At 45.2% G+C, this 24,093-nt stretch overlaps 1 protein-coding gene across 1 annotated transcript in view; it reads right to left on the reverse strand.

The window, feature by feature from the left end:
- kcnh8 (potassium voltage-gated channel, subfamily H (eag-related), member 8) overlaps nt 1-24,093 on the reverse strand; it is a 165,819-nt gene that overhangs the window by 32,471 nt on the left and 109,255 nt on the right. Inside the window, exons 8-10 of the mRNA XM_079571228.1 lie at nt 18,729-18,941; nt 6,083-6,282; nt 3,015-3,264 (exon numbers count right to left, since the gene is read on the reverse strand). Coding sequence (XP_079427354.1) covers nt 3,015-3,264; nt 6,083-6,282; nt 18,729-18,941 — 663 coding nt within the window. The remainder of the gene's footprint in view (nt 1-3,014; nt 3,265-6,082; nt 6,283-18,728; nt 18,942-24,093) is intronic.

Consider the following 24,093-nt stretch of genomic DNA (forward strand, 5'->3'; position numbering starts at 1 on the left):
CAGCTCAATGTCAGTCTGACCTTAGAGAAAACACAACAACCACCACCACCATGGTCTGCGGTGCACAGGAGGACCCTACAGCCTCTTACAGCCATCTCCCCCGCAGCACAAGATCATAGTACACCCTAGGCACCCCACATTGGACCCTACTGTACATGTTTAGAGAGGCAGGGGAAACTGGTGAAGATGGGGGGGAAGCATACGCAGTCATGGGGAGAACATGCAAACTTCTGATACAGTCTACAAACTTATTTAGCAGGCCTGTCGAGATAAAGAACGTTCAATTCTGCAGAAATATTTGACGTACTAAGAGTCAAAGAGATGACAATAGATAACCTTTGGTTTACAATTGTTTTTTTGTTTTTTTTGCAGTGAAGTAGAGAAATATATATTCATTTCCCCACCCGTTTTCAACTCCAGCGACTCCCCTTTGTACTTTTAGCTTCGGCACTTTAGGAATAATTTAATGATGTTCGCTGCATGGTTTTAATTGTAGTCTCTGGAGTGTCATTGGATATTGTAATTATAGCTGTTGGCGAAGCAAAGTTTTAAGACAGTGAGCAGATGGAACATGTAGAAGTCTATATTGGACTGAACCAGGGCACAAGGAAGAGGGATGACAGGACTGAAGAGGATCGAGAGAAGAAGAGAGAAGAGGCAGAGGCAGAGTGGGGAGGTTTTGTGGATGACTTTTTAGCTCAGTGATCCAGCCCTCAAGATGATTTTGACATAAGCAGATACAAGCTTCTGCCATGTCATGAGATCTAGCAGTGCATTCATTTTTCCCCAATTCATTTTTTGCTATCAGGGAGTAGGAAAAAAGCCTTCTGAAACCATACCAAGACTGTTGAAGGGAGGAATGCACGAGGTCCGAAGCACACTGAAACTACAAAAATAGTGGACCAAGGGCGTTTTCACGAACTTATTCCCGTGACAACGGGCATCGACCTGTCAATGGTTAAATACAGTGAGGAGAGGAGAAATTAGATTAATTGGCTCACAGAGAGGAACGCTTTACTGCACAGCAGGAAGGGAGTAGGGGCAGAAGAGAGACATACTTTAATGACATAAAGTTGATCCATTTAGCCTCATCAGAGCAGTAACCCAGCGCGTATTCATTCTTTCTTTGCACAAAATAGAGGCGTGAAAGCGAGAATAGTCCGGCCTGAGGATTGACGCCTTGTGTGGCCCAGGCCGCTCCGAGACCATCTGTTTCAGCTGGACTCAGAGCGGATGTTTAGACCGACGTAAAGTGCTGCGGTTGAATTCACACTGAATGAAGTGCCGCCCTCAAGTTTAGAGCCCCTTTAGCTCGACCTAACCAGAGCCTGTGTGAAAACGCCCTAAAACACCTTCATCAACATGGCCAACACGTTTCAACAAACGTCTTCATCACATCACTGCCCTGATGACTCAACAGTCGTGGTAGAGTTTCAGCAAACTATTTCCTAGTAGTAAATTAGTAAATTAGTAGTAAATTTCCTTTAATGCAGAAAAAATGCTACTCAAGTAGAAGTAAAAACTATCAACCAAATAGCTACTCAAGTCGGTGCAAAAAAGGTGCTTGGGGGAAAATGCTACATGAGTACTGTGAGCACTGTGAGCACTGAGGAACTGTAGGAGCTTAAAAGTCTGAATTACAATTGTAGTGAGATAAATGAGGAGACACAAAACATGAAATGATCCAAACTTTACCAATCCATCTCATGGTCCACTCTTTGACAATGTGAGCCTCGGGAATCCTGGCATAGCCATCTTGAATCCACTGATGGAACAACCTGGTCATTGAGGATGTTCAGGTCCACAGCCATATCTTCTAGTGTGTCTGAACCAAGACCTGACCAACTGCAGTAGCCCCAGATCAGAACAATTAGCTGAATCCAGGTGAAGGACACTTTCTTTTTGGTCAGACGGTGTATCTTATCCACACTCCAAACATCTGCCACACCCTGGTAAACGTTATGCAGATGAATCCATGAGGTTTCTCCGAGTTTTATAGTCCATAGACACTTTTACCAATCTTCAGATAGAGCAAGTTGCATTGTTTTAAATTGATATTGGACCTTTAAGCCTCTGCTATTATGACAATGATCCGCCGAATGAAGCAGGAAATGGCCGATGGGTGCATAGTAGCTCATTGTACTGCAGTGAGGAGCTCGGCTGATGAGGCGCAGTGGGACCAGCCTAAGGGCCTAATAATAACCTGCTCTAAACAATAGGCTCGCTTACTCCACAGAGTCCACCATCATTTTCCTAAAGGTTATCAGCACCACTATAGGCCCAGCTGTCATGGCACATTTGAAGAGAATGTATCGACTGTAGCCCCGGAAAGATTGATCGCAAATCAGAATTTGAACTGTGGCAATTACCGCATCACAAAGGCAGCAGTTGCTTGGGTCAAATATGTCTTTGACTAGTAACAAAGTATCTTGTCTCTGTGGGGTCTTCTTTGAGAAACCATAGGCCCCATTTTCTATTCACTACCCTGATAAAATAGCCCTGTATGAGACTCCGAGGAGAACAGACCAAAGGAAGAATGTCCACTTATATCAAACAGCGACATTGAGCTCCGGTTCAACACAACAGTGACTCCTAAACTTCGCTGAGCAAAGAAAGCACCAGCCCCTCAAACAAACGCCATCATATCACGGGGGAAAGAAGCGTCTAAATATTTAGTCAGATATAGCCAATATTGCCAAATAAAGATCCATGAGCAGAGAAGCGAACCTCTGACGGAGGGCTGAAGGAGCACACAGCAGCACTCGCTGTAAAGTCTGACGCTGATGAGCATGTGCTCATGTACTTTTTCAAACGACGTGAAGCTTTCATCGTATGGACAAATTTGTAATGTCCTCACAGTTATATCATTGAAACGTGCTGTCCAGAGCGTAATTCTAAGATATTGGTTTATTTTCGAGAGATCTGTCAAATCCCACTCCAGTCCTTAAGGACATTACGGCCATGGTGTGACCTCAGGTGAAACAGCGTTAGACCTAACATAGCGACTGTCGTACCCAGTATGGCCAGCACCATGCCGTCCTTCAGCACCTCCATGGAGCCGGAGCAGACGAAGAAGATGGCCTGGAGAGCGTCCCCCTCCCTCAGCAGGTACTCCCCCGGGGCGCAGAATGACGTCTTTATGTGCAGGGACAGGGAGCGCAGACACCCCCTGCTGGCCGAGGCGAACAGCGACAGCTCTAGGATCTCCTTGTTCAGGTGCATGGTGATGTCCGAGCGCAGCTCGTCGGGGAAGTCCTTCAGAAGCTGCAGGAGGACAGAAGAGGATAGTACACGGTCAGACAGGGCGTGTTCTGGCAGTGTGTTGGAGAGTAGGACTGGACAATTAAAGGCACTAAGCAGAACATTAGAACACAAGAGCAAATCTGTCAAAGACGTACAAACATAAACACTATGTATTATCGGGACCAGTGTCAGGTACTGTCTCGATATGCTTGTATTCATGCTCATTGTTGTGGTCCAGATACAAACCAGTAGCACCTGATCCACTTCTCAGCTGAGCAGAGCAGACAACCTGGAAAAGCTAAAAGCATGGAATACACTTTAGTGAAGTCTACACGACTCTAACTTTTTTATCAGATTCTGCTGAATTTAACCAGTGATCAGTGTTGCCGTAATTTTACAAGATGAGCAGGCTAATGTTGCTAATGAGCAGCTAAGAGGTGCTTAGGGACTGAGAACAAACAGGTAAATGGTGCTTTTCCATTCACACTCATTCATACACCGATGTACGCAGACACTGAAGGCAACGTGGATGAAGTGTCTTGCAAGGGCAAGGACACAACTACAGGGTGCACCTGCAAGAGCCAGGATTTAAACCACTGACCTTCTGACCATGAGATGACCGGCAACTAAAACAACTACAGTAATTTACTAAAGCACAGCAAACTGCACAGGAATAGATCTTTTAGTTTTAGTAAGGCTACTGCAAAATCTTATAGAAGTACCATCCATCTCAATACTATTATAGAAAATACAACACAGGCACAGGCTGTTATGTTCTGTAACGTGTATAGATATTTCCTATGGTTTCCATCTTAAACAAATGTACAAAGCAAGACCCAAGAAACAAGTCACAACATAAAGCTGACCCATCTGCCATGACAGACTATAAGTATGTTTGAAGACAATGCCTTTGTACTCCTAATGGTTTGTGAAAAATAGTATTGTTCTGTTCTGGTTTGCTGGGACTCTTTACGTTTGATCCACCTCTCTCTGTAAGGCCTTCAGAGGTCACTCTTAAAATCCTATTGGGCCATAAAGAAGAATGGATTGCTCTACGGCGTAACGGAAATACGATCCCTGATGCCAATCCTCATGGTGTAAAAAAAAAAAACCTCAGCCCCTTCTTCTGCGTTCCACTCTAACAGCTCGCAATCAATGGCCATCAGAGCCTGATTACAGACAGTAGCCAACAGTGAGACGCTCACGGGCCAGATCAATGTGGAGTAATCCCACAGTCCATCTCCCTCATCTCCCAGTCGGCCTCGGCCCCGTCTCCCCCTCAGCCCGACTCCCCTGTTCAGCAACATCAGGTGAGAGTTGAGCAATTCCAGTTTTTGAAAGATTGGTTGGTAAATTGAGCCACTGGTTGATGGACATTTTGTAAACGTATTATCCTTCTGGCAGTTGTAAGTGGAACAGTAAAAGGTTATGGATGGTTTTAAGAAGGGAAGATCTCCTGGAGCTCGGATGGTACTGCTGAGCGTTTCGGAGAGCCGTGCAGAGCATTCTTACATTCTTAAAGAATATAACGCGATAAATGTACAGTAAGACTTCATGATGACTGTGCACTATTAAGGTCATTGTAAATACTTTTTCCAAAGGGAAAGCCACGGCTCATTTATGTTTAATATCTGAACAGTTGCTAATAACTTCTTGTTCTTAAAGTTTTTGTGGCAAAAACGACAGAGATCATTCACATTTGTTCCGCTCAGCAGCTAGCGCATTATAAAAGCACAGACTTTCTTGTTTACAGAGTTCGCCACATGCCGTTATGCGTCATATCCATCTTTTCTCTGATTGGTCAATACACTTGTGAATCACGTTCATCTGGAATTTGAAGAAGTCGCCCCTGATCCCTGGTGTCAAACTCATTTGGATCCGATGGCCCGAAATCCAGCGTCCTTGGCAGGTCACACTTGCATTGCACTTTACAACCCTGTGTCACAAGTTTCTCATAGTACTCTATAGTCATTACACTGTCGTCATTATTCATTCACTCCACATTCTGTGGTGGTAAGCTACTATTGTAGCCACAGCCGCCCTGGGGCAGACTGTCCATTTACCACTTGGCTACGATATGCTTATCCTATCTCTTATTATGTCAGTGCCCTCTGCTGGACACCTGTGGAATTCTTTCCTTTTTTTTTTTTTAATTCAAGCTGCCCCCTAGTGGCTGAAATGAGCATTCTGGTTATTTCCTTCAAAATGCATAACTCCGCACAGGAATGGGCTGGAGACTTTCTTTTTTGACATACTTAGGAATTCATGTTCTACAAGTCAGGGGCCGGGTTAAATCATCGGGCCGCCAGTTTGACATGTCTGGTTTACATGCTGAGATGAAGGTTAGGAATATATAACTTTCTACTCCTTTTGAGCACAATAGTCTCATTATTTTTTGCAGTAGTCATTTATGTGAGAAATGTTCTACCATACATGCTTGATTTCAAAATCATATCATTACATAGGACTGAAAACTCAAAAGCAGTAGGCCAATGCAAGAAAGCTTATCAGTGCCATGTTCACATTTATACATAACAGCATATTATAAGACCAAGTTAAGGCCAATACAAAAAACCTGTCTATCATGTGCGTAGAAAGGATCCCACAACATTGAAAATGTACAGCATACTCATAGTTTTACATTTCATTTATATTCACTGAGGTAGTTTGTAATACAAGTATTGTCAGAACTTCTGTAAATGCTGCTCAAATGAATAAATAAATGATGTGAAATGAATGAAAGTATAGAAAAGAATAGAAAAGGGTGCATTCTGGCTGGTCTGCTGGTGTGCGTGGAGAGTGGAACAGTGTGTGCAGGAGTCGCTGTATAGATTTGCACCTGGTTGCAGTCGATGCCATTGTTGACGGACCAGGTGGTCTGGAAGTACTCCAGCATGCGCTGCTTGAGGGTCTGGGGCAGGTGGTGAACCCTGATGAAGTCCTTCAGGTCCTTGGTCCTGGTGTGGTACTGGGACCAGCGCGAGTACATCCTCTGGATAATGGCCGTCACGTTTCCAAACACCAGGGCGTGCATCAGCGCTGGCAACGGGAAACAGGAGGGAGTTAATGTGACACATCCATCTCACAATATCACTCCAACACATCCAAGGGAGAGACAACGCGGCCCTGGAAAATATCAGCATCATAAACTTCAATTCAAAAAGTTAAATACTACATACTACATTGGCCATCCTCTCAATGGAATAAGCTGGAAAACTAAATATTTGAATTGTAACTTCTTTATTGGTTATTTGGGACTGGCTCTGTAAGTACAACCAGTCGTCACCTTCATCACCAACAAACTCACACATACTTGGAGTTGCTAAAAGAAAGTTTCTGATCTCACCCAAACACAGAGTGGAGTGTCAAAAATCTTTTTGCATAAATTCTTTAACATGTCATATTTTTGAAGAGTGTACATTTTCCTTGAGAGCTTTGTGCGCGATTGTTCCTTTTCTGCCTTTGTTTGTTTATAAGCTCACACTGCAGCTCTTGTATCTGACAGTACAGTGAAGCGAGCTCAGAGGGGGGGAGACCGCAGGGGTCTGTCTAAGGGCCTGGGCTTTAACCAGGTCAACGAGCTCCCAGCAGGAGCACACAAACAGCTATACACACGACAGTTCAGGTAAGGAGAATCACGCAAAAAAAACAACACTTTGGAGCCAATATTCAAGTTCTAAGGTTGTTTTCTTTCATACTTACCTGCAGTAGTAATTCATTCATGCAGTTTTGAGTTTTACCTCTTCTGGAACGCATTCCTGTTCCGGAGATGTCCAGCGCCTCCTAACACGGTGTACACATTCTGCTGTTGTCCCGGGGGCAGTCCCACACACAGTGACAGTCGCAGGGCTGAGCAGTGACAGGACTGACAGCTGAAAGTCCTCAGCTCAGCCACGACAGCAGAGGATTTCTAATGTGTCCGTCTGCACACCCACAACTACGTCTTTTAGTTTTCACACAGGCGCCAGTGAGGTCCACCTAAAGGGGCTCTCAACCCGAGAGCGACGCTTTTGAGTCAGTGTGAATCCAACCGCAGCATTTTAGAGCCGTACTAAGTAACTTGTTTGCCTTAATAACTCCTTTTCGTAGTTCTTCTGGGGGTAATACAAGTGATGGGATGATTGCGGGGTTTCATCTCTCCCTGGTGTCTCCGGCCAGAAAACTACACTTGCAGCTTTCCCTGTTCCAACCCAGACCACCAATACACACTAATGGAATCACAAAGAAGAAGCTACAAGGCTAACGGGCAAAGCTAACTGTGGGCTAGCGCCACTTAAACAATATTTACAACGAAGCTTGAGTGAAAAAATGATCTCTATTGTGTAATTGGGACTGTACAATATCTGCATCATGCTACGACACCTGCAGTGGCGCTTATGGCCTCTAGGGGCATGAGTTTCTTACCGTAATTCTGCTTTAAGCCGGTCTCAACAGCCTCTCCAAGACCGGCTGAAACCGGCTTCTATCGGAGCGGGTGTGAAGGCTCCGACCTCGGGCTGAACTACTCTCGCTTTCATGCCTCTTTTTTGAGTAAAGAAAGAATGAATACACGGGACTGTTGGATGTTGGAGGAGGCAAAATGGATCAACTTTACTGCATATGATCAGTTTGTCTCTCTTCAGCCCCTCGTTCTCTTCCTGCTGTAGTAAAGCTCTGTCATTGGAATAAGTTTATGAATAGCGGACTGAACTAACTTTGAAGTAAATCCAGTTTAAACGAGGTGCGGTCTCGGGTCGACCCAAAAGGCGCTCCAACATGTGTGAAAATGCTTCATATGTTTGGTTATACCATGGTCTGGGTGAATGCTCGATGTGGATATCACTCCGCTGTGGGCATCGCCATAATTTGTGACAGACAGGAATGAATGAGATGGATTTTGTGGTTAATTTCAACGTTTTTGGCCAAAACAAAACTTTAGATAAATGGGAAGTAGAGGAGAGTGAGCAGCTAGGTTAGCCTACTGTTAGTAAAATATGAGCTTTCCATTTCTACTGAAAACGGTTAAGGCACTATTCATTATTTTCAGGCGTACATAAAATGATCCTCAGGTTCTCAGCGTGGGCACTGGGTAGTCACAGTCATTTATCAGAATAGAACCAAAGCTCCGCGAAGCAAATTCATCTTGCCTTTAATTATTCATTTCTTTCACATTAGGCTGTTGTTTGTGGGGTTTGGGTAGCTGTAGTTCGGCTTCAGCGTGGAGAACATGATTGACATAAGGATGCTGCATGAGCTCCCAGAGGACTAACTCCACACTGACGGCCCACTGTGCGACTGTGGACGGGATTGGTAGGTAACATTTGATAATAATCTGCTCTCCCTGCAGCGCACACTGCTAACTACTGTGCAAAAAATCGTTGGTTTCCTGATGGAGCCAGCCCGCCTGACCCCTGGACGCCAATAAATGGAGCGAGTGAGGGGGGGGCGATGGGGGAAGAACGCATGGAGGACGCCCCGAGGCGCACAAAGACATTTAAAAGACGGCGTCCAATCAGCGAGGGGGCCGGCCCGATGGGAGCGCTCACCGTACTCCCCGAAACGTTAACCTACTTTTTACAGGGAGCTCCAGGACAGACGGGGCAAGTACGAGGGCTCCGGACCACGTATGGACTTGTAGGACACTAATGAGGCGCACAGTCACGGGATGATATAGGGAGAGCCACAAGCCAATTATAAAGAAGGGAAGCAAACCCGGGGGCGACCTTATGGTACATGCTTTGTTTCAAATGTGCTTAAAGGGACTAGATAAAGTTGGCCATTATGTACTCACTACTGCCACCTCAGGTCAAACGTATAACTACACCTTCTACATTAAGCTCGTGCATGACGGCACTTCGGATATAGCTTGGCTTTAGCCATCCGTAAACTCTGGGCAGTTATCATTTCCCCCACATGTACGTCTGGGTCTGATCTCAGTGGCCGTGTTACCATTCAGCAGGGGAGGCGGGGCTTGTAGGTGACGTCAAGAATTTGCGCCGCATTTCCTGGTTGTAGGAAATGCGGCAATTTGGCAACGGCAGCGGATACGAAAGCAAAGGAAGCTCTTCAGTCCGTTCTGGCTCGGCTCCCAAATATACAGATATTGAAATTGAAGCCTTGGAACGTGCAAGGAATGTCCCCAAGAGTTATGATGGCTCGCTTCACTCACTCATACATCACGAGCAAACGCTAGCGAAAATCCGATCCATTCGTTTCAAAGGAGTTCACCCCTCCCACCTGATAACGGAGCTCCATTGTGAAGATCCAGACCCTTGCACGAAACCCAGGCTACCTCGGACCCAAAGTATCAGCTTTCTGAGTGATTTTAGAGGCAGTTGTGGTGAGCAGGTCTGGGCTCATTGTACACATTAGGACATGGCTGGAGCAATACTTAATTTTAACATTTTTAAACTCCATGTAGTCCCTTTAAAGGAGCACTACGCCATTTTCTATGTAAAAAAAAACAGGAATACGTTTTTGAACTTTCAGTGACCCAGTGAATGCTTGGGTGGTTAGCATTAGCGCCTCTACTTACCATCCCGATGGCCTGTAGGACGCTCCAGGATCAAATGTTTTTTAGGTTTTCACTGCTGACTGGACCCTCTCCATGGTTACGTATACACTCCATTCCAAAAACCTACCAGAAACCCTAAAAACCTGAAATAAAATTGATCCTGAAGCATCACAGGAGCCACCGGGATGGAAAGTATTCAAAGTAAAGGTGCTAAGCAAGGGACTGCATGGTCAAATGTGAGTTCATAAAAAGTTGCATAGTGCACCTTTAATGTTTTCAGATCAAAATAAGCCAACATTTATGCATAGAAATAGCCAAAATGTTTTCACTGTGAAAATAAGTGATTTAATCTCTTAACTCTCTTTACCGAGCACATGTTCTCTAGTTTAGCTTCATCCAGATCTAAAAGCTTCTCGACAAAAGTGACAAAAAAGCCAAAAAAAAGTGACAAAAAACTCGGCCACAACGCAACAAAAAACTTACGATCAGTTTTGTAGGTCTTAGCTTTCAAATGAGGCATTACATGGGCCTCGAGGCAGTAAGCTCCAGTCGAGAAGCTTTTAAATTTGGGTAAAGCCGAGGTTAAGTCACCATTCAATACACTTACTGCAGGGCTAGTCAATGACTTCATTTACTGGGCCGGTCATTTGGCGAGCCCTCCACCACCAGACGTATTCAGCTTTTGTAGAATTAAACACAAAACGGTTTAATGCAGCATTTAAAGAGTCTTTACCACACAGCAGCAGATACAGGGTTACACTCTCACTGTGACTGGCACTTGTTATTTCAGCCCTGTTGGCCCAGGTCTACAGTAAAGGCCTTCCCAGCTCTGTTGTGTGATTCTGAAGGCCTGAGGCTAAGCACACAGAAGAAGCACACGGCTACACAAGCACGTGTGTTTGCTCGCTCGCCCAGGCTGTCGGGCTCGGTTCTACCACAGTTCACACTCTTAATGGAATCGCTGCAAAGGTAATAAGAATTGTGTGTATTAATAATGCTGTAGCAGATGCAGAGCCTCCTCGGTGGGCGTTGCGATAGCCGCAGTAGCATTTAGATATCTAATAGACAGATTTCAATGTGGACAAACTTGAGACACGTGCCTGATGTGCGCGTGCCTACTCGCTTCAGAAACCAATATCACGTATCAGTTATTTCAATCTTTTGTTTTCTTTTGTTTGGCTTACACTCGAATAATGGCAAAGAATGTTGCTGTTTAGGCTGGAAAATAGTTCGAAGCACGTAGAAAGCTTGTCACCTGAGGACGTGGCCGCTTATTTAAAGTGATCGTCTGTAAGTTTGCAAAGTGAGGAGGGATAGAGTTCAATTTTGTCTTCACCCAGGAAGCCCTTCTTAGTTTGCAAAATGAGGAGAGCAGGAACAGCTCCTCCCCCTCCTCCTGATTGGACCAGACAGACTGGTTCACAGAAAAAGCTTGTCTCGTTGGTCAATGCGGGAGGATACAAAAATATCACTATAGCGTGGTTCAACTTTCGCAGTCTCGCTGTTTCGCGGATGTTTTTTTGGTATAATTTATATATTTATTTATAATAATGTGTTTTTACAGTGTTCTGCATCCCGTTAAACGAGTGAGAAATGTGAGAAAATGTTCATGCCTGTCTGAGAGAAGTGTATAAAGTCTGTGGTGAGGGGTTTTACAGCCTTTAAAACATACAGTTGTGCTCAAAGGTTCACATACCCTGGCAGAATTTTATATTTTTCAAAGAACATGAAAGAAAACACTTTTTTTTCTCTCACTCATAGTTGTGTATGGTGAAATTTTTTGATGATTTTTTAAAATCTTAATGACAATTGAAAGTACCAAAATAACTCAAAGTCTACATGCCCCAGTTTTTATTACTGTGTATTTCCCCTTTAACATCAGTGACAGCTTGGAGTCTTTTGTAATAGTCATGGATGAGGTTCTTTATTTTTTCTGATGATAAATTGGCCCATTCTTCCTGTCAAAAAGCCTCCAGTTCCTGTACGTTCCTGGTCTGTCTTGCATGAACTGCACGTTTGAGATCTCCCCACAGTGGTTCAATGAGGCCAGACTGAGATGACACTAGCACCAGGGCTGGACTGGCCATCGGGAGATTCGGGAGTTTTCCTGGTGGGCCGGTTGGGCCAGTCTGACCGAGATAAGGCCCGTTATACCTTGCACCGGCCCACAATTAGCGGGAGAAGCCATTGGAGAATCTATCTTTACATAGATGCAGTTACACAACTCCTCCAGTAGAGGGATGTGACACCTTTTATACCCCTCTGGTGGCGCTTTCTTGAGTCATGGTTCCCAGATAATCTCGTATAATGAGCAATGGGCCTCTGGGACATAACACTCATGCCCCTCACATTGCGAAAATAAGAGGAAATAGTTTATTGTAACTCCCTCCAGAACCTTAGACCTCTATTTTTTGTTCATTTTAGACAAATATTTGCAAAGAAGTGCATGCTGGGAGTTGTCAGGTGACTCCGTCTCGCCCCTCGTCGTCAATGCGCGCAATTTGTAAATCTTCTAGTTTCCATTATAAGGATTTACAATGTTTGGCCTTTTTGGGACTTCTATTTTCACACCTCCTGAACTCTGTGGTGAGTTTTACCATTTCATCTTCATCTACAGTGGGATCATTTGGTTGGTTTTGAGAAGTGTATTTGTGTTGCAGTCGCGAGTGGAACTTAATTAACGGAACGCACATTTTAAAATTGTTTAGAAGTTTTACAAAAGTTCCTTCAAGTTAATGAAAAGATTAAAGTGTTGAGTCTATGAGGCGGCACGGTAGCACAGCGGTTAGTGCTTGTGCTTCACAGCTAGAAGGTCCGGGTTTGATTCCCACCAAGGACAGGGCCTTTCTGTGTGGAGTTTGCATGTTCTCCCCGTGTCTGCGTAGGTTTCCTCCGGGTACTCCGGTTTCCCCTACCACTAAAAACATGTACAATAGGCCAGGATGTTTGAGAGTGCGCATGGGGGACGACGGATGAAAATTAGCCTAAGGCTACAATCCGGTGTGGCTTGTTCATTAACTTGCACTGTCCCTACCAAATAAACCATAAATAAATGAGGTGTTAGGTTGAATTCAGCAGAAACAAAATGCAACTATTGTCCTCGATTCGAAGCTTATACTGTTTTAGTTCAAGCCAAGGGCTTATTGTTTTGCTCATCACCTCGATCACCTTGCATTAAATATCCCGGGCCGATTTTTTCTGCCAGTCCAGCCCTGACCAGCACCTTCACTTTATTCTGCTGGAGCCACTGGCATCAGCAAAACACCTGCATATTTCACAGCAGGCATGGTGCTATGGGGCACTCATAGGCCAATGATGGCCTTCTGCCAGTGTACGTATACCTTTTGCACAATTGTATATAATAATTGTAAAAAAATAAAGTTGACTACTTTGCAGATTCTGTTGTGGGTTATTTTTAGAACATAACCCCCGTGATAAACGAGGGACCACTGTATGTCAAAATGCAGGACCAGGTGGTAACAAGTTACGTTAGCAACGTATGCTAACGCTAACAGGAATATCCGATAATATCGGCCATAGTAACACCGCTCTGTACAGGGTGGATTTACAACAATGATAACGTTAAGGCTGTCAGTTGTTTCACACCTTTAGCAGGTGTCTTTAGCAGTTTAATTTAGTATGCATATGTCATATGATATTTATATGTTATAGGAAGTTGTGACACCGGTTCTGTTCATTACTTTTATGGACAGAATTTCTAGGCGCAGCCAGGGGCCGGAGGGTGTCCGGTTTGGGAGCCTCAGAGTCTCGTCTCTGCTGTTTGCGGATGATGTTGTTCTGATGGCTTCAACGAACCAGGACCTTCAGCTGCTCTGGGGCGGTTTGCAGCCGAGTGTGTAGCGGCCGGGATGAGGATCAGCACCTCCAAATCTGAGGCCATGGTTCTCCACCGGAAAAAGGTGGTTTCCCCTCTCCAGGTCGGTGGGGAGTCCTTACCTCAAGTGGAGGAGTTCAAGTATCTCGGGGTCTTGTTCTCAGTGAGGGACGGATGGAGCGTGAGATGGACAGACGGATCGGTGCGGCGTCAGCAGTGATGCGGTCGCTGTATCGGTCTGTCGTGGTGAAGAGGGAGCTGAGTCGGGGCAAAGCTCTCGATTTACCGATCGATCTACGTTCCCACCCTCACCTATGGTCATGAGATTTGGGTAATGACCGAAAGGACAAGATCGCAAATACAAGCGGCCGAAATGAGTTTCCTTCGCAGGGTGGCTGGGCGCACCCTTCGAGATCGGGTGAGGAGCTCAGTTACCCGGGAGGAGCTCGGAGTAGAGTCGCTGCTCCTTCACGTCGAAAGGAGCCAGCTGAGGTGGCTCGGGCATCTGTTCCGGATGCCTCCTGGTCGCCTCCCGCGGGAGGTGTTCCAGGCATGTCCTAGTGGGACAAGGCCTCGTGGAAGGCCCAGGACACGGTGGTGGGACTATGTCTCCGAGCTGGCCTGGTGTCGCCTCGGGGTCCCCCCAGAACAGCTGGAGGAGGTGTGTGTGGATCGGGAAGTTTGGGCATCTCTGCTGAGACTGCTGCCCCCGCGACCCGGCCCCGGATAAAGCGGAAGAAAATGGATGGATGGATGGATGGATGGATGGATATAGGAAGTTGTCAGTGATCAGATTGTTTGGGGGGCTGGATGTGGCCCCCGAGCCGCCAACTGACCAGTTCAGGTGGTCGAAGGATGGGTCAAATGCAGAGGACAAATAAAGCACCTTTACCATAAGAAGTCCTGCTATACTGTAGCTGTACTAGAGCAGTCCTACAGTTGTTTTGCCGACAATCACGTGAACCAGCTCGTTGTGTTCATGCTGTAGAATGTGATGATGTCACAGATGGAGGGCAGGGGCCAACACAACCCTATGGTAGAAAGACAGTCCTTTACTGACCGACATCACGCCCATGTTTTTGGATATTGTCGCCTTTATGATGAAATAATTGGACATCGTCATACTGACAGACAAGATAAAGTTGCCGTAGTTACCACCATAGAATTTTCTGTTGCCCACCACCTCAGGGCCTGTCCACACGTGCTTAGATATTTTTATACTAATCATTTATTTGGGCCGTCTGGCCACACACGTCCAGATAAATGCCGTCATTATTTTGGTTATTTTTGCAAACGCTCTGCAAAGTGGAGACTTTTGTAACTGCTGTATAAACAGAGCGGTGTGGACAGAAAATCTGGATATTTATTTCTCCAAGCAGCATGTATCCATGGCAACGTTATTAGTTTGAACAATAAATGAGCCGATGGAGAGGGAATGTCATCAGTTCTGCAAAAAAACTGTGGTGTCTGCGTAGAATGTTGTGATGTCACGTGAACTCAACCTATTAATGCCTTTAGAAAATCCAAGTCCAGTCTCCACCATTTGACTCCTTGTGTTCGTTTAGTTTATATTCCAGTCCTATAACACTATGACACATTTTCTACATGTTTCCGTCTTTGTAACCCAATGAGCCCTGATCTAATTCATCGAGTTTTATTTGGAAATGACATTTATCCCAGCTACAGCAGAGCGAAGCACATTTCTCTAATTACAATATTGTTTACCTCTCCATTCCTCCTGGATGTTTTTGTGTTCATTTGGAATGAACAGGATTCAGGCTGCGGGCAGGACACTCTTCACATGCTCCACAATAATTACACCGTGAGAGTGTGTGCCAGTGCGAGTGTGTGAACAGGTGCAGGGATACAGCCAGCGAGCAGCGGATCATTCGTTTAAGAGAGCTGGGAGTTTATGTTTTTTGGCAAGAGACGGCGATCGACTAAAGATTACACTGATTAGACGGCACCAAGAACTGTGAAAGGTAAAACAAAAGAGGGCCTACCCCCAAAAACCGAGGCGGAGCACGGTGAAGCCCCGTGTATAAGCTATAGCACATTAGCACCAACAGCAGGACAAGGGTGAGCAGACGCCCCAGTTCACCCAGGACAGTCCCAGTTTTCCAGTGATTTGCCCCAGTTTCAAACCACCTCTGTGCCCAAAGCATCATCTGGACTAATAACTTTAACCTGTTAACCCCCACCTGAACTGAGCACATTTCCTCCATTTTGACTTGACCCAAATGTAAAAGCTTCTTGAAAAAAGCGTCAAAACAATGAAAAGGACAAGGCAGAAGTGTGGATGAAAACATAGCAAAAAAAGCATCAAAAGAGCGACCAAAAGAAATGCAACAAAACTCTCCGCCCCAGCCTCAGTTCTCTTGTGACTCCAGCAGGTTTTCCTCCAAAATGTCCCTGTATTTGGCTCCATCCATCTTCATAACTATTCTTACAATCTCCCCAGTCCCAGCTGAGGAAAAGCAGCCCCACAGCATGATGCTCCCCCCCCATACAAGTTCAATTTTTGTCTCATCTGACCAAAACTCCTTCCACATGGAGCTGTGTCCTCCATATGACTTCTAGCAAACTTCAAACGGGATTTCTTATGGCCTCCTTTCAATAATGGCTTTCTTCTTCCACTCGCCCATGAAGGCCAGATTTGTGTAGATACGACTTACAGTTGTCCCATGTACAGATTCCCCCAGCTCAGCGGCAGGACTTCACTGCTCCTCCAGAGTTATCTTGGGGCACTTGGTTGTATTTCTTACCAGTGCTCTCCTTGTTCGGTCTGTTAGTTTAGGTGGACGGCCGTGTCTTGGTAAGTTGGCAGTGGTGCTTTACTCTTTACATTTCTGAATGATGGATTGAACAGTTGCTCCGGGAGATGTTTAAATCTTGGGAAATCTTTGTAAAACTTAACGCTGCTTTAAACTTCTCCACAGCTTTATCCCTGACCTCTCTGGTGCTCCTTGACCTTCATGATGTTGCTTAGTGACCACAGCTCTGAGGCCCTCACAGAACAGCTGTAATTATACTGAGAGTAGACTACACACAGGTGGCCTCTATGGTTAGGCTAAGGTGTGAACATTCTGGAGTCATGAGGAATGTTTTAAAGGCAATTTAATGCCCTCAGAAAAATGCTGTATGAATACTTATGCACGCCCCACTTTTCACTTAGAGAATCATTCATATCATTTTGCTTTCCCTCCACAGTTGTCTGTTACTTCTGTGTGAACTTTCAGTAAAAAAATCTAAATACAATCTTGATGTTTATGGTTGTAAACATGACAAAATGTCTCAAATGTCTCAAGTCCTGCTTCACGTCAAAGCGCACAGGCGAGAGAGCGCTTTACAGTCGGCTATTTTCCACCTAAAAACCATCCCACGTCCAAGACCTCGAAGACGCCAACAGCGGTCAGACCGGGACACGCTGCAGCTGCTGGGAGAACTTTGAGATGAAAGTCGTCCTCCCGGAGGAAACGGTGAGTCGAATGTCACGGTCCTCGTCATTACGTGCAAGGACAGTCTAATGCCATGTGATCACCGGTCAGTGTGGACAAGAAAGTTGCTTTATTTGTCAAACCGAATATTACAAAAAACCTTTGTCATGGCGGGTTGTATCAAAATAGTTAGACAGGTCTGTAAAGCTATAACGGTGAGAGCAAAGTGCCAAAGCTGCAAAAAGTACAGAAACTTAGAGATTTTAACAATGAATATACAGTACTGTACTTTTAAAGATATATATTTATTAAGCTCCCTCTCTTTTGTTTGGCCCTCCTGACCACTCCCCTCTGATGTCACACGCCGGCAAGAGCAGAGTGATGGCCGCCGTGAGCTCTGCCGTAGCATGATTTTGTTATTGAAAAAGTAAACGTGTTGTCATCGTCCTCCAGCGTCAGGCCCCGGTGACTCGCTACAGTTACTTGCGCATGTTCGGTGAGTTTTAAACTTTCATTATATTCATGCAGAGCTAACACCGCTAACTGTTTGTAGCTTCCTGGCTGTGGGTCCTTGTGTCGGGCCGTTGCGTCTCCGGTGCGGTCGAGGCATGTTTGTGCGCATGTTAGTGGCATGCCACACGGAAACGACTCGGTGTGTGTCTGAAAGTCTTTTCACCTTATTATTTAAGTTCATTAGTGTATTAATGCATTGCGACCGACAGGCTCTTGTCGGATGGGCCTCCTGTGACTTCTCAGAGGAAACCTGTCGCTCACTATCGCACTTACTTCTATGGACATGGTGCTCTGTGCTGCCGTGAGGGCACATTTTTCTTTTCTTTATTACAGTTGGACTATTGGGGTTATCGGGGGGTTCAATGTAAGAGGGACGGTTCTGTGATGTCCCTCTGTTTTAACCCTGATCAACAAAAACTATTCTAACTAAATAAAATAACTTGGTTTTATAATTTTACTGTCTCTGTCCCTATCCGTTAACGAACCATCCATCCATCCATCCATTTTCTTCCGCTTTATCCGGGGCCGGGTCGCGGGGGCAGCAGTCTCAGCAGAGATGCCCAAACTTCCCGATCCACACACACTTCCTCCAGCTGTTCTGGGGGGACCCCGAGGCGACACCAGGCGACCACCAGGTTAACGAACCTGTGTGCTTAAATATGTGGGGATTAGTTCATTCTTAGTTTCCCTTGGCCCACAAAGTCAAGGGTGGCGTTGTAACAACATTTTAAGGGTCTGTACTGCTACCACTTTAAGTAAAAGGCCCCTTGGTACCACTCGTTATGCCACAAAGAGATGAAGCTTTTTCGCACCAAACCATAGGAATAAGTCTTTGATTTAAGTCTTTGAATAAGTCTTTGATTTATTGAAACTAACTCAAAACTCAGGTGCCCGCTGTGAGCCACCCCACCACCCCAACCGAGCTCCAAGAGGGGTCAAAACGGGAGACTTGAGAGCTGCTAACCCATAGATATACAAGAGACAGACGGTCAGCCACTAGTACACACGAATTACAACATTTGGCAGCTCCCTTTGGAATATTTTAAGTGCCCAAACGCTAATTTGAAGCCAGTTTGATTCACCGTCAATGTGTTTGTGCGTCATGAAGAGAAGCAATACAACTCTGTGTTTCCTCATCCTTTCTGTAACCAGTGAAGCGAAGCCTCCCGGCCCAGGACCAGTGACTCGCTCCTGAGCTCAGCCTTACCTCCGATGAGCATGACGCACACGGAGAAGATCTTCTCTGCGTCCGTGTTGGCCGACACGTTCCCGAAGCCCACGCTGGTGATGCTGCTGAGGGTGAAGTACAGGGAGGCGATGTACACGCTGCGGATGGCCGGGCCGCTGCTGCTGCTGCTGCCGTTCACTCCCAGGCTGTAGTACGGGGCCTCCAGCCGCTTCCCCAGCTCGTGCAGCCAGCCTGGGGCCACAGGGGACAAGGAGAGCAACAGCGTCAGAGTCCACAGCTAAAGACCACATGAGGATTTCATTTACCGTACATAACCTAATAGAAGTAACTTAAGATAACTGCGTATGAGTGAATCATATCAACTATAATCGATGAGAAATCTGCCTTTTCATGTTCATTTGTACAGTTTTTTGTGTCTTTGCAGTTTCTTATAGAACCCATCCCGTGAACAGTGCTTCGTGTTGTGCTGCAGTGTCTTACTTCTGCTCCGTGTGTACAGGTTTTCACAACAAGTTTTTGATAAAGTTTGCTTTTGGGAAATGTGCGCAGGTTGTCAGTTCAGGACCACTCCACTCAACATCACCTCCCCCCAGTGGCCTCTTTGAACCAGGCTGTATCCGTGTGCATTTGGATGGCAGTGCTACATGCTACATACGCTGTCCTTAAAGGTTTGTAATTTCCCAGAAGCACCCTCTGTTTGAATGGAGAATGGGCGACCTGTCACTTGTCATTGTCGCCTCAAGCGGACGATCTTGTCTTGAAGCCGTTTATTTCCTCTGAGTGAGATTAAGCCGACAAACTTCCATCCGCTCTCCTCACTTAGCGGACCTTCTGATGTTTGGTGTTGATCTATTGTTCAGTGGTATATCTTACAGACTGTCACTTTAACCCAGGTTCAGTTGTAGTATTGTATTCCAGGGCTGACAAAGTTTACAGTAGATCACACCAACAGTAATATACACCACGCCAATATACAGTTTATTGTAATATGACCTCTCTGTAGGTGTTTATGAGCACTTTAGGGCCAAAATAACGACACAAACTTTTCTGGTCGTAAACTCCAGCATGACCCAGGAAGTCAGAGGCTAAATTAGCACAGCGTTAGCATTGGGGGTCTGCATTGTGCAAGTGCCAACTCTGGCTGTTTCCCAGTTGTCAGGATCCTCGGCGTGCCATTGGACGCTGAACTGACTCGGCATGTAGGGGCGTTCTCTCTGAGAGTTAGTTAGTTTAAGTTGGTGCAGTCCAGCAGCAATGTAAGAAAATGCATAACTAATATATTTGTCGTTTGCGTAACTCAAAGCTGACTGTGGAGGCGAGTCAGGCCCAGGTTTTGTTGTTACTGTATGTTATGTACGATGTGGAAAGAGGTAGAATCGATCTAACAAACTGTGGTAATCCGAGCCGGCGTGCTACGAGGTCTGAAGACATGTGGGCCTGTTTAAGTAATAAAAGTCCTGGGCCAAAATGATGTCCCAGCACGCCCCTGACTCCGGCGAAACGAGCCTCTAAACAAGTGCGTTAAAGATGAGCCAGGCGGGCGCAGTCTTTGCAGGAACAGTCTGCTCTTTGCTCTGATGGTGAGGCAGATTCCAGAAGTGTGTTCACAAACTTTTAACTGGTTTTATCCACAAACTCTCTCCAACAAATGCGAGACGTTACGTGATCCGAGACTCCTCTCTGGTCTCGGCCGCCACCCGCCCAGTTTCAATCCAGGCTTCCACTTCACCTTAAACACACCTATTAACTCAAGTGAACGTCTGTGAGAGCTACGAACACGTTCAGGCAACAGCTCAGAGATTTTACTACCTACGACTTTCACGGTTTGATAACGGAGTCATTCCGGGAGTGCAGCTTCATGGATTTATCGCACCCTTTCAGGCGGTCAGTCGATAGCGGAGTGAACGCGCATGTACACCGCGTTCCAAATTATAATGACATTTTTCTCAGATTTTCTAAACTGTCAACTCAAATGAGAGTCAGCATGATTTTCAAGTCTTTAACTGGTGGGGGATCATATAAATGTGGTTGAAAAAATCTCCCAGTGATAACAGTATTTTTTTCACAAATAAATATAGTAAAAACCTCAAAATCCACTGTTCCAAATTATTATGCAACTCATCGTTTCAATACGTTTTAAAGCTTGTAATTAACTGAAAATTGTCATATGTGGAATTTGCAGCATTAGGAGGTCATGTTTACTGAAATCAAAAGCTATTTTAACCAAAAAAATCTTAACAGGTCAAGTTATATTTTACCTTAGGAGCCCTTCTTTGAGCAGCTTAATTTTTTTTTAATCCATTGAACTTGTGAGTTTCTGCTTGGATTTCTTTGGAGGATGTCAGAATAGCCTCCCAGAGCTGCCGTTTGGATGAAAACTGCCTCCCACCCTCATGGAAGTTTTTTTTTGGGGGGCTCCAAAGGTTCTCAACAGGGTTGAGGTCAGGGAAGGAGGGGGTCCACATCATGAGTTTCTCTCCTTTTATGCCCATAGCAGCCAGTGATGCAGAGGTTTTCTTTACAGCAGGACATGGAGCGTTGTCATGATGAAGATGATTTGAAGAAAGAAGACAGTGGTCAGTCAGAAACTCCACATATTTTTCAGAGGTCATTTTCACACGTTCAGGGAGCCTAAAGGGGCCGACCAGCTCTCTCCCCATGATTCTGGCCCAAAACATGACTCCGCCCCCTCCTTACTGACGTCACAGCCTTGTTGGGACATGGTGACCATTCACCAACCATCCACTACTCCATTGATTTGACCATCCAGGGCTACACGGCCTCATCAGTGAACAAGACTGTTTGTAAATGAGTCCTCATGTATTTCTGAGCCACTGCAGCCGTTTCTGTTCATCAGCTTCAATTAACCGTTTAGGGGAGGCCGGATAGAAGGTTTATGCACAACTGCAGCCTCTGGAGGAGACTCCAGAGGCACCAGCAGCTTCAAATACCTGTTTGCTGCTTTGTAGCAGCTGTTCTATTCATCTGATGTATTTGTCTGGCAGAAACCGTCCTCATTGTGCCTTTATCTGCACAAACCCAAGTGTGCTCTGAATCAGCCACAAATCTCTTAACAGTACGATGATTACGCTTAATCTTTCATTAAATATTGAATGTTTTCAAACCTAGACCAAGGCATTCAACTCTTTCACGCTTGTTATCAGCAGAGAGATCCTTTTTCTTTCCCATATTGCTTGAAAATGGTGATCTGCTTAATAATGTAGTGTGTGTTCAGTAGTTTTTCCCTTAACTGGGCTTAACCTGACAACTAATCATCACAGGCGTCTGAGATTGCTGCCAGTGATTCAAAGAGCCCTGAGACACAACACCATCCATGAGTTTCATTGAAAAACTTTTTTTTTTTTCATGAGCTTTAACCACTAGAGGTTGGGCTTAATTTCGTGGCTATATTGATGAAACTAACCAAAAATGCTCCTCTTGGTCGGGTTTTTTACTGACAAAGTAACATTACACCACGGATATGAAAGTTGAGTTTGACTTTTGTTCTTTGAGTGGAAGTCGGGGATAATGTCTTAGCCTGCCCACTGTCACAGGCCGACTGTCGCCCTGACAGATCCGCCAGTAAAGCCTGTTCAATGGAGCATGTGGACCAAATCTGCAGCTCCCACACGGAGCCAGAGTCCAGGGAGAGCGCGCCTTTCCTCTTCCCAGCGTCAAACATACGTATATCAGGCGGGGAATCCCTTGAATGAAAAGGAGGGTAATCTGCCTTGGACTGAGAGCATTAGACAAGACAATTATGGCACATATAAGGAGCTAGTGGTTCGTCTCTTTGGTCTGTTTGGTAAAGTTTGAGCTCATATGTCTGCGCTCTCAGTGCCGTCTCAGCCTGCGCCCAAATCTATGTTTCATTTGTTCCACCAGCACAAGTCGACCATATATGTGCTCTGAGCTTCACTTCAGGCCCAGGGTTATTGGAAACTAATGTTGTAGAGAACGCAGCTGAGTGACTTCTCAGACTGTGGGACGGGTTTAGTCCAGGTCCTGTTGATTATATTCTACATATCCCGCTGCTTTCATGTTTTAAAGATATTAATGTTGCTTTTAATTCATTTATCATCATGCTGTCAATAAAAACATATTGTATATTTCGTTTTTGCATATAAAAAGACTATTGTGACTATTTGATGTGGGCACAGTCCACAGAGTTAGGAAAGAGTAACTGGATTCTCTCCTCTGATTGGTTAATGAGTAAAAGATGTCATTATCCTTCATGGGAATTTAACCTACTCCAGATTTTCAGAGTCCGTTAGCCTGCTCAGTGTATTCTTCCTTAGGTGTTAGCCTCAAACATCGCAAATGATGAACGATCCAGATGCTGCTGTCAACCCATCAACACATAAAGGTGAGATCAAAGCTTAGAAATCATTAATGAATGGACAGACCCTTTGAGATTTTACTTTAGATACAATTTAGCGTGTAAAAGTGTCTCTGAGCTACATGCTAAGTCATATTCAGTTAAGTTTATGCTTCTTCTTCTACATACACATCTTAAAATATGTACGCATTTGTAGGAACAGGCTCTGATGGCTACAGGAATTTCTATCATTTGGATGAGGATATACACTAAGAGCATGTCACCATAGTATAGAGATAATCCCAGTGTAGTTTTGATACATGATGCACTCACACTTCATCCATCCTAACAGGGCTGTGCTCCAGCTCCTTTGGGGAGGGGTCTGCACTCACACCTGCATAAATGAACCAAGTCACGGACTGAATAAATGTCATGTTGTTTACAAGAAACAATCTCTGCAACACAGAGTGATGTGAGTTCATTTGTTGGTCGTCGTTGGAGTTATGGACCAATCTTCGAGGAGCAGCTGCTTACAACAAAAGGTAAGCACGGATCAGTGGTGTTATAACATGTGTGACGGTGATCCATAACACAGCAGAGCACGTCAGAGCTTAGATTCATGCATTCTTCAACTACCATGCTCTGGTCCTAACCTAACGCCATGCTGCTGTGTGCGCTCGAATCATTTGGAACTGCACAGCAGCCTGGGGACCATGGCCGAATTTTTTTTGCATGGATTTGGGAACCAATCACAGAACGAGGAGGGCCGGCAAGATGATGACGAACTATTCGATATTATGGAAGCTTGTAGTTTATTTACGGATAAAAAAAAAAGTTTATTTACGGATCCAACATGACAGCAGCAGACGCGACGCTATTTTTCAATCAAGCTTTAGACCGAGTTCTAAATAGTTTAGCTCAAAAGTTTACAGCGGGTACGTCATACGTCATCTCATACGATGATACGATTGGCCGTGGCTACGTGCAGACGACATTCGTTAACGGCTATGGACGATCGTAAACCACACCTCTCCTACGAGAAAATTATTAGTCTGGCGTTAGCCA

The sequence above is a fragment of the Gobius niger genome (genome assembly GCF_951799975.1).
Source record: "Gobius niger genome assembly, chromosome: 14".
NCBI lineage: Eukaryota > Metazoa > Chordata > Actinopteri > Gobiiformes > Gobiidae > Gobius > Gobius niger.